At 41.2% G+C, this 15856-nt stretch overlaps 1 protein-coding gene across 4 annotated transcripts in view; it reads left to right on the top strand.

The window, feature by feature from the left end:
• osbpl5 (oxysterol binding protein-like 5) overlaps window positions 1–13447 on the top strand; it is a 54246-nt gene extending 40799 nt beyond the window's left edge. For 3 of the 4 annotated variants that reach the window (XM_083917547.1, XM_083917545.1, XM_083917546.1), the window contains 14 exons: window positions 5597–5810; window positions 6438–6622; window positions 6785–6866; window positions 7519–7617; window positions 7740–7836; window positions 8014–8112; window positions 9208–9305; window positions 9441–9530; window positions 9802–9938; window positions 10251–10430; window positions 10616–10745; window positions 11009–11123; window positions 11199–11301; window positions 11687–13447. In XM_083917547.1, the coding sequence (XP_083773673.1) occupies window positions 5597–5810; window positions 6438–6622; window positions 6785–6866; window positions 7519–7617; window positions 7740–7836; window positions 8014–8112; window positions 9208–9305; window positions 9441–9530; window positions 9802–9938; window positions 10251–10430; window positions 10616–10745; window positions 11009–11123; window positions 11199–11301; window positions 11687–11822 (1765 nt within the window). In that variant the 3' untranslated portion in view covers window positions 11823–13447. Of the gene's footprint in view, window positions 1–5596; window positions 5811–6437; window positions 6623–6784; window positions 6867–7518; window positions 7618–7739; window positions 7837–8013; window positions 8113–9207; window positions 9306–9440; window positions 9531–9801; window positions 9939–10250; window positions 10431–10615; window positions 10746–11008; window positions 11302–11686 lie in introns of all 4 variants that reach the window. The other variant, XM_083917544.1, reaches the window with a different exon arrangement.
• Window positions 13448–15856: the final 2409 nt, after the last annotated feature.

The following is a 15856-nucleotide window of genomic DNA, read 5'->3' on the forward strand; positions in this document are numbered from 1 at the left end:
CAACTGTCTGAACGGCATTAAAGACTGTATGTCAGACAACCTTCTACACTTAAACACTGATGGAGGTTCTTATCACTGCTTTTGAAACTGTAGCACCTAAGGTTGCTCAGTGTACGAGGTCCCTTAGGGTGCATTCACACTTCGCCCAGTTGACCTGTGCTATTATATATAACTTGGCGTTATAGTTCATCAGGATATGCATCGACCAACATTAAACAACACATTCGATTTTTGACAAAAAAGGGTGATTCTGCAATTATTAATCATATTCATGGCTTGGCTGTAATGTTTGCCCACTTACCCTAAGCAACCTTCTTTGGACATTTATATTTAGTCTTGTGGCTTCTGTTGAAAACCATCTGGTGTTGTAGGAGGTAGCTACTTTAGCCCGTTTACCCTAGAAAATCAATTACCCTGCAAATGGAATCCTCACTGATTCAAACTTAGAATGCGTATGCTTAAATTAGCCTGCCACTGTTTTATTTTGCATTATTGGTTAAGTTAAGCAACGAGTCATTCATGCTCTGTGTAGGCCTTAATGTGTGTGTGTGTATATACTGTACGTGTGCATGTGTTTGTCTGTGTGTGAAGCATATGGAGAGGGAAGACCTAAAGAGAAATTAGCTGTTTTTTGTGCTCTGTCATGGTTTTCATGCCTGAAATGTGGCACAGGAGCATGGTGACTCTTTTCTCCTGTGCTGGAACAGTGTGAGCATAGTGATAATGTTGCCGTGGTCCGTCCTTCTCATGTAATTATCTTCTTTACATTTGAACATTAGAGCCAGTAAACTGCTTGTAATCACTTTGTTTTTTTTGAGTATGTCTGTAAAGAAGCACCTTGGATAGAGGAGCTTTGAAGAAGGCTGAGAATGTGGAAAAACAACAATTTATGTTATCAAAGAAACCTCATAAAACTTGTCTATATTAAATTGTGCTGACATATATATATTGTCTATATATATTCAAAATACAGATTTAAAAGCAGAGTCTTTGAAATGAATATAGATTCTGAAATTCTTGCCAAAATAGTGTCAACGCTGACAGAAAATGGGAATGTAAGTAGTTGTTCCTAAGACTTTAATTAGCCCTTAAGCAAGATAGCCATTAGGTGGTGGGTAGTAGAAGACTGGATGTTCTGAACTCTGAATGTCTCAGTTAGTGTTATGAGGATATTAACAAGGGTAGTAAATAATGCAGGTGCGTGTGCGTGTGCATGTGTGCGTGTGTGTGTGTGTGTGTATATACTGTACGTGTGCATGTGTTTGTCTGTGTGTGAAGCATATGGAGAGGGAAGACCTAAAGAGAAATTAGCTGTTTTTTGTGCTCTGTCATGGTTTTCATGCCTGAAATGTGGCACAGGAGCATGGTGACTCTTTTCTCCTGTGCTGGAACAGTGTGAGCATAGTGATAATGTTGCCGTGGTCCGTCCTTCTCATGTAATTATCTTCTTTACATTTGAACATTAGAGCCAGTAAACTGCTTGTAATCACTTTGTTTTTTTTGAGTATGTCTGTAAAGAAGCACCTTGGATAGAGGAGCTTTGAAGAAGGCTGAGAATGTGGAAAAACAACAATTTATGTTATCAAAGAAACCTCATAAAACTTGTCTATATTAAATTGTGCTGACATATATATATTGTCTATATATATTCAAAATACAGATTTAAAAGCAGAGTCTTTGAAATGAATATAGATTCTGAAATTCTTGCCAAAATAGTGTCAACGCTGACAGAAAATGGGAATGTAAGTAGTTGTTCCTAAGACTTTAATTAGCCCTTAAGCAAGATAGCCATTAGGTGGTGGGTAGTAGAAGACTGGATGTTCTGAACTCTGAATGTCTCAGTTAGTGTTATGAGGATATTAACAAGGGTAGTAAATAATGCAGGTGCGTGTGCGTGTGCATGTGTGCGTGTGCGTGTGTGTGTGCGTGTGCGCACGCTCCACTTTGGCAATACATCAACTGCTGACAACTGTTGGGTAACAAAAAACTATGCAACTATGAGCTACACCAAAAAAGGGCTGAAACATTTCGTTGAGAAACTTGATTACTGAGCTCTGTTTAATCCATATAACTATATACAGCTCACTGTGCCCAAATGATTAGTGTTACACAACACTCTCCCCGCCGGTTCGGGTTACACCATCCAAACACTCACGCTGGCGAATAGCCGGATGTGACCCCTGACACTGGGTCTTGCACTGGCTGAATTCAAGTTGCTACAGCTGCTAAGTAAAGGTCCGCCTCTGCTACAGTAGCTTGGAAAATAGCAATATGGGGCCCTGAATTTTGATTGATTTACTTTTCATCAGACCACAAATGAGACAAGAATCCGCTAACTAGAGCACCCTACTGACCCTCCACCTCATTCACTTCTGAGCAGAGTGTAATATGACACTTATCTGTCAAAACTAAATGAATTTAGTGCATATAATATTATTGTGTACAATTTAAGCAATGAAGAATTGGATTCTTCTCAAAGGAAAACAATTAGTTGACCTGTCAATAAGAGACCTGTCATATTTTCTCTTTTGCTTTATTTTATTTTCTGTCAGATTAATTGATGGAATAATCGGAATACTGGATTACTTAAATAATTGATACTACAAATCTTTGTCTTTGTTACATTCTTTATACATAATGATACTTATCTATCATAGTTATTTTCCCATGTCCTCTTGAAAGTGTGTGTCGCTGTTTTTGCTGTTTTCATTCTACATTAGACATCCCTTTCCTCCCCACCCCTCCTCCATAGCTGTACCCTCCCTCTGGCCATCCATCCCAGCACTCCCTCCTTTCCTGCTCATTCCCCAGCCAATCACAGCAGCCCGTACAATCACATGACTGACAGAGGAGCAGGAAGATGAAATAGAATGAGAACCATACACCACACAGAAAGAGACGGCAGCAACACAGCCGTCGCAAGCCCACACACAAACACACGCACTGGCGCGCACGCACAAACACAAACACACACACACACACACACATTCAGGAAGCAGGTGTGTGGAGTCGAGGAAACAAAACCACACCTTTTAGTCACTAGATTAAAAACACTTACACATGCACACAGGAGAGGAGAGAAGATAAGGACGGGCTGCGCTTGTGTTTGGATTTTCTGCTAACATCATCGGTGGTGTTTTGATTCCAGAGGAAGAGTTTGTCTGTATGCTGTATGTCGTCAAGGTAAGGAGAGCCGCTTCTGTTCCAGGGCGTGTTTGTGTTAATAAATAACCTCACTGGTTGGTTAGTGATTCACAGAGTGCGCAGGAATGTGTCTTTTCTTGTCTGTCAAGCCCTCAGGCCTTTTTGAAAATCCAACTCCCTTCGATTGTTGTTTGAGCAGATAAGCTGTTTTCTTGTTTTCTGTGACCACCACTGAATGTTGTTTTAAAAGCTCATGACACACTACAATAATCTTCCTCCGTCCAAATGTTAGACTGTAGTTGTCAGGATCCCAAGTGTTGAGGATTTGTGAAATCTGATTTCAAACCTTTAATTATGCATATGATTAAGACCTGCTTTTTTATGTTGGTGTGTGTTTAAATGTGTTTCTGGATGAGTACACAGACGTTCACTGTCTAACATGTAAAATGGCTGTAGGATTGGAACCATGATGTTCCCTATTAGCTATCGATTTCACCCCATCCCTCCCTCTTTCCCATTCATTCTCGCTTCTCATTTCTTTGGCTATTTGCAAGCTGATGCGTGACTTTTTTCACTGTTCCCCTATTTTTGTTTCTTCTTTGTTTCAACTTTGTTCCGGTTGTTAAGACTTCTGTTTGTGCATACAGTACATGGACAGCATGTATGTCTATGTAAAGTACATGCGTATGCATACATTACGATGTTTTTGTCTCACGTTCAGACCAGGTGAATGGGATCTAGATAAGGATGTGGTGATGTGGTCTGGTTGTCCTGGCAACCAGACGGGTCAGATTTACCAAATATATCCAGGCCCTTTAGGACAGCCAGGTTTTTATAGAGGATAGTTTCTAACACAATGGGCCTACTCATCATAACCTTGAGGAAAAAGGATATATTTCACAGATTTAATACACATTTAAAGGCCGTTTGGAGCCTTGAAGATGTTTTCTCAGAAGTCTGCGCCATGTTTGAACTGTTTATAGATTGTCTTACTGGAGAGGCCATCATCAAAGCTTTAACAGTACTGAAGTAAAATAAAGTAATTAAGTATTGTGAAGTTATTCATCTTTAATGTGTAATCACGATCATTAACCCCTTAGCAGTCACTCCCTTTTTAAGAGTCGTGGGGGTGGGGGACAACTGTAAAAGGTTAACTGTAGATGCCACATAGAAGTGGTGAACATCATCTGAAAGCTGGTAACCTGGAGATTAATTTGAGATGTACTACACTCAGCACAGTGTGTCAAGTGCGTACTAGTAATACATAAGGAATAATAATGAATAATTAATTAATTAATTAAAATAAATACATAATGATAAGGGCCTAGAACATAATGTGGTGAGGTTATGATTCCAAGTCTCATGCACCATAATGTCTCATAAGTTGTTGAAACATTTTTTGAAGTGATGCCATTTGTTACAGAGATTTGGTGTTACATTTAACCATTTATTCAACATGTGAGAATTGATAAAAATGAAGCCTTCAAAAATACCATATGAAGACATCCATATTTTGTGGAAAACGTACAAACATCCATGCTGCGATTTGATAACAAAAGGTTTGACATTTGGAGATTTCTGCAAGATTTGCAACTGGATGGTGAGTGCTTCTGTTCTGGAAACTGACAATTATCCTCAAGGTCACAGCAGCTCATTTTATACAGTGAATTTAAGTTTCAAAAAATGTTCTCACTACAATAAAACGGCTACTATGGGGACTCGCATCATCACACATGAATACATTTGGCTCATTGAATCCACAAGAGTCTAAGCCTGCCCGTCAGACAGTTAATTCTATTTCAAGACTGTTTAGGGACCCCAGTAATCAGAAATGTTAAAATACTCAATTGTGGAATAGGCAAAAATAAAACATGTAATGTGCATGAGGAAAAACTTCATAGTTTTGCCCAAAAATGTCTGGGATTATCATGGAGAGGGTCTATCTGTAAGGGGGAGACTTGTGGGTACCCATAGAGCCCATTTTTATTTAGATATCTTGAAGTCAGAGGTCAAGGGACCCCTTTGAATATGGACATGCCAGTTTTTCCTTTGCCAAAATTTTGCCTCACTTTGGAGCGTTATTTAACCCACTTCCCAAAATCTTTGAAATTAAGTCCACTGTAGCTTCTGGTTAAAAAGAAAGTTTTAAGGGCCCTACGGCAGGCCGTCCAACCATTAAGGGGTTGATTCTTCCTCCTTACCTCCTCAATTGAGTCATTCCTGGCAATGACTTGCTGCATTTTAATGATGATTTTTATGATACCAATTAGAATTCAATAAGATAAGACCTGTCAATCGTTAGCACACATGTATTTACTGAAGAACTACCTCAATAAAGCCTGTGAATATTCTTCATCTGTAATTTAGTACATTATTTTCAGAAGAGGTTTGTCTGGGCTGTTGCTTAATATCATTCTAACCTTGATGTTCACTTCTCCTTTGTCACCATTAGGTTAAATGACACTGTGCTGCTGGGCAATCACCACATGGAGCATGACGGCTTTTCAGACAAATCAGAGCGCGAGGCTCATGATGACTGGGACACTACAGCCAATGAGAACGGTGGAAGGCTGACGGAGGAGAGCGACATGGACCAATCAGACGAGCTTTCTCCCGGGCCACAGGCCACAGCCTATGTAGAGCAGAGCACAGAGGAGATGGCTGAGGTGAGGGGCTGAGTTCACAGTTATAACATTTACTTAGGGAGTGTTGTTGCCTTCTTTTGTTCGAGTCACAGCCGTGTTTACCTTTGTTTATGTTCAAAAAGGCAGACATTTTTTTTAAAAATAAATGCATCTTTAGTGTTTTGAAGATTTCTGCGTTTTCTGAAAGCACTGTTTCTTACACAGACATATGCACTGTAGTTATTCTGTACCTTCTCTCACTTGCTCTGGCCCAGTAATTAAAACATAACCGCTTGCCTTGGGAAATTCTCTCTTTGCATGTCCCAGTTTTTTCAGCCCAGGTACCTGACCAGAGAGCCACTAATGTGACTATAAAGTACCCTCACTCGGAGTGCCCGGTTGCTCAGTGGTTGGAGTGGGTGCACCTTGTACATAGGCTGAAGGTCCGCATTGCAGCGGCCTGGGTTTGGTTCCGGCCTGTGGCCCTTTGCTGCATGCCGTCTCCACCAATGGATTACCACCACCACCAATGTGTCTCTTCTCCTTATTTCCTATCAAACTATACTGTACAAATAAAGGCACAAAAAAGGCAAAAGAATATTCTTTAAAAAAAAAAAAAAAAAAAAGCTACCCTCACTCATGTGGGCTCTCATGACTGTGTTACTTCAGGCTGGGGAAGCGTCCCAGGTGGAGACTGTATCAGAGGAGAACAAGGGTCTGATCTGGACCCTGTTGAAGCAGCTGCGGCCGGGCATGGACCTGTCCAAGGTGGTGCTACCCACCTTCATCCTGGAGCCCCGCTCTTTCCTGGATAAGCTGTCTGACTACTACTACCACGCTGATCTGCTCTCCCAGTCAGTAACTAAAAGTCACCATACTGTGTATCTGTGTACGAGTCCCTAAGAGTGCAAAAATTTGATATTTTTTCTTCAAAGTCAGATGGACACGGGACATATTATCATGTGCTTTTCTTGTCATAATTGTGTCCATCTCCTTCACCATCTTTCCCACTGCAGGGCAGTACTGGAGGAGAGTGCATATGGTCGGATCAAGCAGGTGTTGAGATGGTACTTGTCTGGCTTCTACAAGAAGCCCAAGGTAAGATTTTTTTACTTTTGTACCAGATGGCTCATTGTCATCATAGTGGCCCAAATATAGAACAACACTGATTATAAGATGCAAATTTTTAAAGATGATAGGTAGGCAGCTTAACCATATTAACCTCTCTTTAAATAATTGTTACATTAAAAATCACAGTAAATCGCTATAATAATGATAAAATAGAATCATCATCATAGAATTCAGTAGCAAACATCAAGCGGCCAAGGCCTGTAGATTGACCCGGGCTTGTTCAACACTTTTTGGGCTGTTTACTTCTAGCGGGCTTCCTTAGAGAGAACCTCTGTTACCTGTGATCATCATTAGGGCATTTACAGGACTTTCTGTCTGCAACACAGTACATTATTTCCTGTTGAATTACTGTCCAGACAGGTGGTAATGTGTTGCTAAGTGATTAAGGGTGCTCTGATGAGGATTTTGGGGCTGATCGCTGATAGCAGTATCCGATAGCATGTCCGATACCGACCATGGGGTCTATTTAAAGTCTTCTAGTTATTTTTTCTTTATCTTGAACATGTAGAAAATTAAACAGAAATATTAAAGCAAATTATTTAACTATACCCAACAACAACAACAACAACATGCTTATATTGATAGAAGCTAATGTGTATGTGTTTTCTGTGTTCCCCAGGGTCTGAAGAAGCCTTACAACCCAATCCTGGGGGAAATGTTTCGCTGTTGCTGGCTTCATCCTGAAACTGACAGCTGCACTTTCTACATAGCTGAACAGGTAAAACCAGATTTGTAGCTATAGGACATGCAAATGCACAGGACATTATTCACCCCTTGTGTGTTGATCAACTCTTTTTGTCACACTGCTGCTCAAATGTCTCTCTCTCTTTCCTCTGCCAGGTGTCCCACCATCCGCCCATCTCTGCTTTTTATGTCTGCAATAGGAAGGATGGGTTTTCTATCAGTGGGAGCATCCTGGCAAAGTCCAAGTTCTACGGTACACAGCATACTACAATATGCAATCTGTTAGTTCAATGTGACCAATACACATTTAAAGTCATGCAATGACACAACAAAGTGTGGTCCCAAGTGCCTCGAGGCACAAATGACTGTCACGCCAAGCTTTTTTAAGGGGTTCTGCAATGAAATTGTATTCTTGTGTTTTTTGTTGCAGGTAACTCTCTGTCAGCTATTCTGGATGGCAAAGCCAGGCTTCTGTTCCTGAGCAGGGATGAGGAGTATGTCATCACCATGCCGTATGCTCACTGCAAAGGTAATAGACCCTAAAGTAAATATTGATGACCACCACCACCAATGTGTCTGATCACGTCCTTGTTGCTATGTTAACATTGGCAGTAGGTTTTCCCTAATCTCCTTAATACTGCTAGTCTCTTTGGGGCAGGGGAACAGTTGTGAAGAGGTTTTATTGCCAAAAATCCCATAGAACACTCTTAGGGGGCCAAAAGGTCCATTTTGTTGCTGATGTCCCTCTTAATCCTGTCATATTGATAACAATCCAATTTTGTTAATTTAAAACGTAACAGTCATCTTCACTGTCCCCTTGAATACTATTCAATTTGCCAGCTAATTACATGGCTGGAATATGATAAGTGCTGTGCCATAGATTGTTCAAAAACAATTGTAAGTAAATGAAAAGAAGAAACAATAAATGACACTCTGTCACAGACAAGAAGCTTAAATCCCATCATTCTTACAATCTCATAGAGCAATCAAGGATTTCACACAACAGTCAAACATTAATTGAATTTAAGAAATGTATTCCGTTCGCACAGAGCTCACACTGCAACGGCTTGTGCTTAACAACTCCCTGTACATATTTTTACGCTTTAATTATTTTTTCTTCCGTTTTATGTCTGTTTGTTTTGGCTGTTTGTTGCTTAAACCCTCACACTTGAATAACCAAACACCGCTACGGTACATGAGGTTAACACACAAACTCATTTTCCACGGATACAATGAAATCGGTTTTCTGTGATAAATCATGGGCTGTCCATAACTTTTGCAGCAATCTGTCGTAGCCAAGTTGTCTGAGGCTGAGCTACTAGAACATGCACATGAACTCTCACATGGCAGAAATTAGAGACGGATGATGGGGGGAATCTAAGTCAGATTTCTGTTTATTCTTCGAGTGTTCAAGGGTATGTTGCTAATTACTGTCTTTATCTTGTCTCACAGTCCAGTCAAGGACTGTGCTCACTGCGAGTGCCTAGAGATCATGAATTACATTCCTAACACAGGGGATGGTGTGATTTATCTGAGGACAGGATTCAGTTGTTCTCCTCGTGTACATCTGTTCATTGATGTGCTGTCGTTCTGATGCTGTTACTGTACCTGCTGCCTCCTGTAGGTATCCTGTACGGCACAATGACACTCGAGCTGGGTGGGAAGGTTACCATTGAGTGTGAGAAAACCAAATGTTTCACAGAGCTGGAGTTCAAACTCAAGGTATATTTTATAACATATTTGTAAATGCGCTTTGGCTAGTTAGCTACTTTATTTGTTTTTACATTATAATAGTTGGTTGACTGGTCAGCAATCAATACTGCAGTTTTGATAATGGTGTTTACGCTTTGACTGCAGCCTTTCCTTGGAGGCTCCTGCTCTGTGAATCAGATCAGCGGGAAGATCTGTGTGGGAGAGGAGCTACTGGCAACCGTTGATGGACACTGGGTGAGAGCTTTTATCCAGTGTTTATTCCTCTGCTCGTCACCTCAATCTCCCTCTTAAGTTCCTCTTTCAGAGTCCCTCCCTGCCACTTACTCACTGCCACTCAATATACAGTGATTCTCTGTAGTAAATAAAAGTATTGAAAAGGTCTGAAAATGAACTTAAGCATTGGACTTTCGGGGAATTGTTAACAACAAAAAACTATAAATATTTTCCAGTTTTATCAGTGGGATGGAATGGAACTTAACTTTTAGCCGCCTTTTGCTGTTTTCAGGACGGTGAGGTGTTCATTCATGAGAAGCGCTCGGGCCAGCAGGACACGCTGTGGAACCCAAGCTCAGAAATTCGCAGCAGCCGCCTCAAAAGACAAGTGGTCCAAGTAGATCAGCAGGGAGAGTTTGAGTCTGAGAGGTAAAACACACACATGCTTATAAGTTCATGTTCTATGTAAGTCAATCAATCATTAATCTTAATTTGAAGGTTGTTTATTTGAGGAAACAAACATCTCAATTGTCACAGCATACATTTCGGAGGTAAGAGAGGTAATTGACTATTATTATAGTCACTGTCGTACCAGGGCTTTGGAACTGGCACACCCAAATAATGCATAAAAGCCTCTGCTAGCTAGGTGACACATGTACAATATACATGTTCAGGGTCCCTCCCTGTCACTCGTTCCCATGTCATGTTTATGTTCATGTCATGCTAATATGCTCCTGACAGACTGTGGAAGCATGTGACCAGTGCCATCATGGATCGGGACCAGGTGCGGGCCACCCAGGAGAAGTTTGTGTTGGAGGAAGCTCAGCGGGCAGAGGCCAAGGAGAGAGGAGATAAACCCTGGACCTCAAGCCTTTTCCATCAGGACCCAGTCACCTCAGAGTGGACCTATAAGCACACAGAGTATGAACACACTAACGGCAAGCAAATAAAACCCAGGAGATTGCACACCGTGTTCCATCTTCGTAGTTTAGTTTTTATGTCGGTATAACATGGATTGAGCTGTAGAGTAAGGAGAGGAAAAACTTTGAAATAATGACACAGATTTAGATAACACTGCACCCACTGATTATTATATTGTCCCGCAGCACACGGCCGTGGGACCCTGAATGCTGTCTGGTTCAGTTCGAGAAGGATGGAGTAGTTCAGACGCACGAGAAAAGCCAGAGGCAACACAACGGACTCTCCTACAGCCACAGCTGGGCCAGCCAACAGAAGGTTAGCCAGTCCAATCACACACCTTCAAACTGTAGCTATGTTGATCTATTATTTATGGGCGTGTCACTGACATTTCATCAAAAGGAAAGCTACACTCCTTCCTGTCAAGCCAGACTGCACCTGATATTTAGGTGCTCCCAGATCACTGACAAGCATCACCAGTCCCTTTTTGTTGGTGTTTTGCATCAGCTAGCATTTCTTTCAATTTGTCTGCAGGGATGATTTGAATAACTTACACTTAAGACTCTTTCGCCTCTTCTCAGGCCGAGATGAATGGAAAACGAAGGAAGGCCAGCAGTCAGCCCTCCAGCTGCAGCCAGAACACTGAGAGCAGCAGCACCACACCAGAGCCGACACACGAGTCCTCGGACAATGAAGGTACACACACACACATTCGTACAAATCTTGAATCGCAGTACACAAGTCTTACGTTCTCGTCTGTCATGTGTCCAGGATTCTCAAACCAGTGTGAACGGTGCAATAAAGAGGTGAAGGACATTGCCCTGATTGAGGCCTCCATCACATCCATACAGAAGACACAGCAGGACATCCAGAGGTGAAAATAACACACATTTGCATGCACACAGGTTTGTGGAGGGAACTGCATAATGTCTTAAGAGGTCACACCTTCAATGTTCCTTGTTATTGGGGAAAGGAAACACGTTTCCCAAATTGAAACCGTTGCAAGTCATTTATAAGTTTAGGGGTAAGGATAGTGTAAGACTTTACATTGAATCATATTCATAAGAAGAATTAGAAACTCCCACATTGATATCCACTATTGGATGAATAGAAAATGCTTTCTGTAACTGTGTAATTATATAATATGACTAAATTCAGTCATATTGTTGTAAGAGGGTTATTTTTGTGATAGTTAGACATAGTTTAGACCTAATTAGTATTGTTAAACACTTCAGCCTGACCCTTCTCTCTCCCCTTAGGAACCTGGCGGCTCTGAGTCGTCAGCTGAATCGTCAGAGGGCGACAGACGACGGCGTGTCGCTAACGGGCCGTCACTGTCTCATCCTCTGTGTCCTGCTCCTCTCCCAGCTCCTCCTCAACTACTTCTTCACCTGAGCCCGCTCCTAAGGGAGGAGTTTCCCTCCGGCACTGATCTGGCATCACATCCCTCCAAAAAAAGCACAGACTCCAATCAGCAGATGAGGGCAGAAACTTCAGATCAATGTTAGGAGGGCAACTTTGTCCCTTTTTTGTTTCCTATGAGATGGGAGGAGCACGGACACTAAAGCAATAAACACAGCCACAGCCACCGCCTGTCAGTCATCTGCAGAGAGGAAGAGCACCCCCTAGTGTAGCCAGACTGAAAGAGCACCGGCACCCACGCACTTTGGACAGGAAAGGAGGGATGAGAGACAAGCATGGCTAAAAAGATTTTTGAATAAAAAGATGAAATGTATGATGAAGATGACGAATGATTTTACAAAAAGAAATGACACAGAGGATGTTTCACCATTCCTTGGTATCTTTTTATATTGCCCTGCAATACTGTTTATCTGTTAGTGTGCCTGTATGTGTGTCGTCCTTACCCACAGTACAATAGGCCCTATGGTTGCAGGCAAATCACTGCTTGGACTTCTCTTACTCCCCTTCCACTCCAGATTTGGGCCTTAACGCTGAAGCCAAAAAGAAGAAGAAGAAGAAAAAAAAACACGACAAACGAAGAAGGAATATCTTCCAACAGTGCAATTCTCTGTGTTTTGTATCGATGTGCACTCAAATACTCTCCGTCTCGCCTTTTAATGAGGATGATTTTACCAAAACAGTATTTATAATCCGAAAGGACAAAGAGTACTTGTTTACAGGGAGCACTGTGTGTGTTTGTAGTGACACATAGGGTGGATAATGGGAATGAGGCAGGGCAGAGAGCCAAACAGTGTCTTTGTATTTGTGTGCCTGTAGTGCTGTAACAGAAGGGATAATAGCATAGCACTGCTTATGGTCTAGACCACGACACTAGTGTGTACCACCAGTTACTGTACATAAAAGGAGCAGCAGCGTGTGGAGGAAGGGATAGAGGGAACGAGTGAAAATGCAAGAAGAGAAATTGGCCTAATAGACGCAGTTTGTGTGTGCATCTTGGTTCACACCACATTTCAGTGACTGTTTTAAGATTTAAACACTTAGCAAATGAGTTGTTTGTTTTTAATGCTTTTAATCACTTTGTGTGTATTTGTCTGAAGGTCTATGTTTCAAAAAGAGATTTCAGAATGTATTTATTGGGTGATTAACCTTGATTTTCCTAATCTAATTCAGCTTGGAGGACGGAGACCAAGGGCGACAATCGCTCTCCCAGGGTTGTGTGGGTTCTTCATATACGTGCGTGTGCGTGTGTGTGTGTGTGTGTGTGTGTGTGGGAGCACATGTGTGCGAGTAAGCCATTACAGTTGTGCTATACAAAGCCAGATCTGTGATCTTGGTTTTTACTGGTTTATAACCCTTGAATTTCTGTCTCCATGGCCAGTACTGATCTGCCCAATGGGAGGGAATCGGAGAGCACAAGAAGAAAGTCGACTCTTTGAATGCTTTTATTTACACCTTTTAATTTTTGTTTGTTCTTTTCGTTCTTTTCCTGTTTTCTACTCTACTGCCATGTTGTGGGGATTCTACATGCCAGATATTCTTGTCATATGGAACAAAACTACACAGTTCACGATGTTGCCCAATTTTTTCATCCATACCTGTTGCATACTGTAGCACTACAGTAAAACATTTTAATCCTGTCACTGCCCTTGGTTCTTATTAATCTCATATTATAGATAAAAAATAATGTATCCACTGGTGTTCAAGGTAATGAGAAATACTTCATACTTAATACACTTAAAACTAGAACTAACTTCTTTTAGGCAAATATTCTCCACTAGAGGGAGATGTTAATGTATGTAAGCTGAGCTCTCTAAACTGGGACTGTTAACCAAAGTATTGGTCACATTTGGGAAGTGGTTTACCTTTTACAAAACTAGGATGCAGCAGTCAAGCTGAAACATCTTACGGACTTTGGGTACAAACAGGGGTAGTACACTTACTCAAATACTGTACACAAGTACACTATTTCCACTGTATGTTTCTTCATACTTCTAATCCACTGCAATTCATACATTTCACTACTCTATAGTAGCTATAGTTACCCTTCAAGTTAGGAGTTACATATGAAACCTATCAGTTTATAAAATATAATCCATCGTTGCAGATTAAACCAGAAGTATTCATCCAGTGATTAAAATAAACTCCACCTTTACTGACTGCTTGCATATTACATCAACAATTATGATCCAGAAATATAATAATAATATAACCCTTACAGTAGTCACTCTGCATTATGAGTACTTTTACTTGGATTTTGTTGTGCATACGTCTTGGCATTTGCTTGAGTGAAATGTTATATTTTTATACTATGGTATTGCTAATGTTAAGTAAACTATTTGAATACTTCTTCCATCACTGGGTACAGATGAACGTTGGTGGGCAAATTTTTCACAGAGCCCTGTGGGTTGAACCTGAGCAGGTGAAAATCTCTTGGTAGACGCCACATGGATCAACATCTCTGCCACACACACAGATTTAAGCCCCGGTGATGGTGACAGGGTTGTGTTTAGGGGCCTTCCTGTAATGCAGGAGGCCTGTAGAGTGCCCGATGCACTATCACCATACAACACCTAAGTCCTGGTACTCGTGTTTTAAATAGAATAAAAGTACTGCAATAGTAAATGCTAAGATGAGCTAGCTATTTCTTTGATAATTATTCACCGTACATTTTTCATTTTTAGGAGAAAAAAAAACAGAAGCAATGACACATGGGATGAGTAAATGTTTGATTGTGTATTTATTGTAATCGGTGAGAAAATGTCTTCTGTCACAGTCGACAACCTGTCACTTCCCTTTTTATTGTATGTGAGATGAAGTGAAGGTGGGAGTCTCGTTCCCATCCACTTTACAGAGAAAGCCTTTGAAGTGCGATGAGATGAATACCACGCATCTCAAAGTGTCAAGTCTGTCCAAACAGAGAATCGTCTGCGCATGTAGGTATGTTTGTGGTTTAGTGCTCATTGTAGCTACCTGAAACCTTTATCCGTCATTCAACATGAACTGAACTCTTGCATCACTAGAAACATTCAATTATTAGAAACTGCCAACCCTGTTCATGGACCTCTAGACTAGATATTAATACAACCTTTATAGTAATGCCACATTGCACTATAAAGTGTCTTAAAGTCACCATGAAAGCAAATGAATGAGGTGATAAATGGCTTTAATATATTTCACTGCTGGATATACTGCTTTGACTGAACCACAGCAGCTCTCAGATCTAACTCTGGATCTAAAATCCTCATTTCTACCATCTCTTAACCAAATCTTAACAAGATAGTCACATGTTTTGTTTTCTTTTGAAGCAACATAGTGGGCAGATTGGTAGCAGGGAAAGGTCAAGGGCTAATCTCCTCCCCATGGTTTGCTGGAGAATACCCCAGGGTTAACTTGATGTTTGAGTGGGTGCACACTGGACCTTTGTGTCGCCCGACTGTATGTGTGGGGCTGACGGAAGGAGTGATTGTTGAAATTTGTGTCCAGTGTGTGTGTTTATTTTAAAAGCAGTACACTCTATCAAAGGAGGTCTGTTTCAGTGTGTTTGGAACAGTTTCCCTGCCCGGATCCCTCGTCGCCTGGCTGTCTCCATGTGTGTCAGTGTATGTTTACTTCTCCTGGCTGGCACTGGTCGACTGAGGGGCGTAAACTGCTTAAACACCGTATCCCACACACTGCCAGCTTCAATGAACTGAGGGGAAAACTACACTGAATATGACATCAGCCAGACAAAATTCATTTTTCAAACGTTTTTTTTCCTGTAATGTCAGTGAAAATGTTTCTCCTGTGCCCTGGGCAAAATCATTTCTCACTGCCGAAAATTTGAAAGTGAAAACAGTTTGACCACTTTGAGAAATACGTTTGTTAGTTTTCTTTTCCGCGCGGTTAGCCTAGCTAAGCACAAAGATGGGAAACAGCTAGCGTGGCTCTGTAACAAAATCAACCTACCAGCACCTCTAAAGCTCATTAATTAACATGATATTTCTTCTTTGTTTAACCAAAGTTTAAAA

The sequence above is a fragment of the Echiichthys vipera genome (assembly GCF_963691815.1).
Source record: "Echiichthys vipera genome assembly, chromosome: 7".
Lineage (NCBI taxonomy): Eukaryota > Metazoa > Chordata > Actinopteri > Perciformes > Trachinidae > Echiichthys > Echiichthys vipera.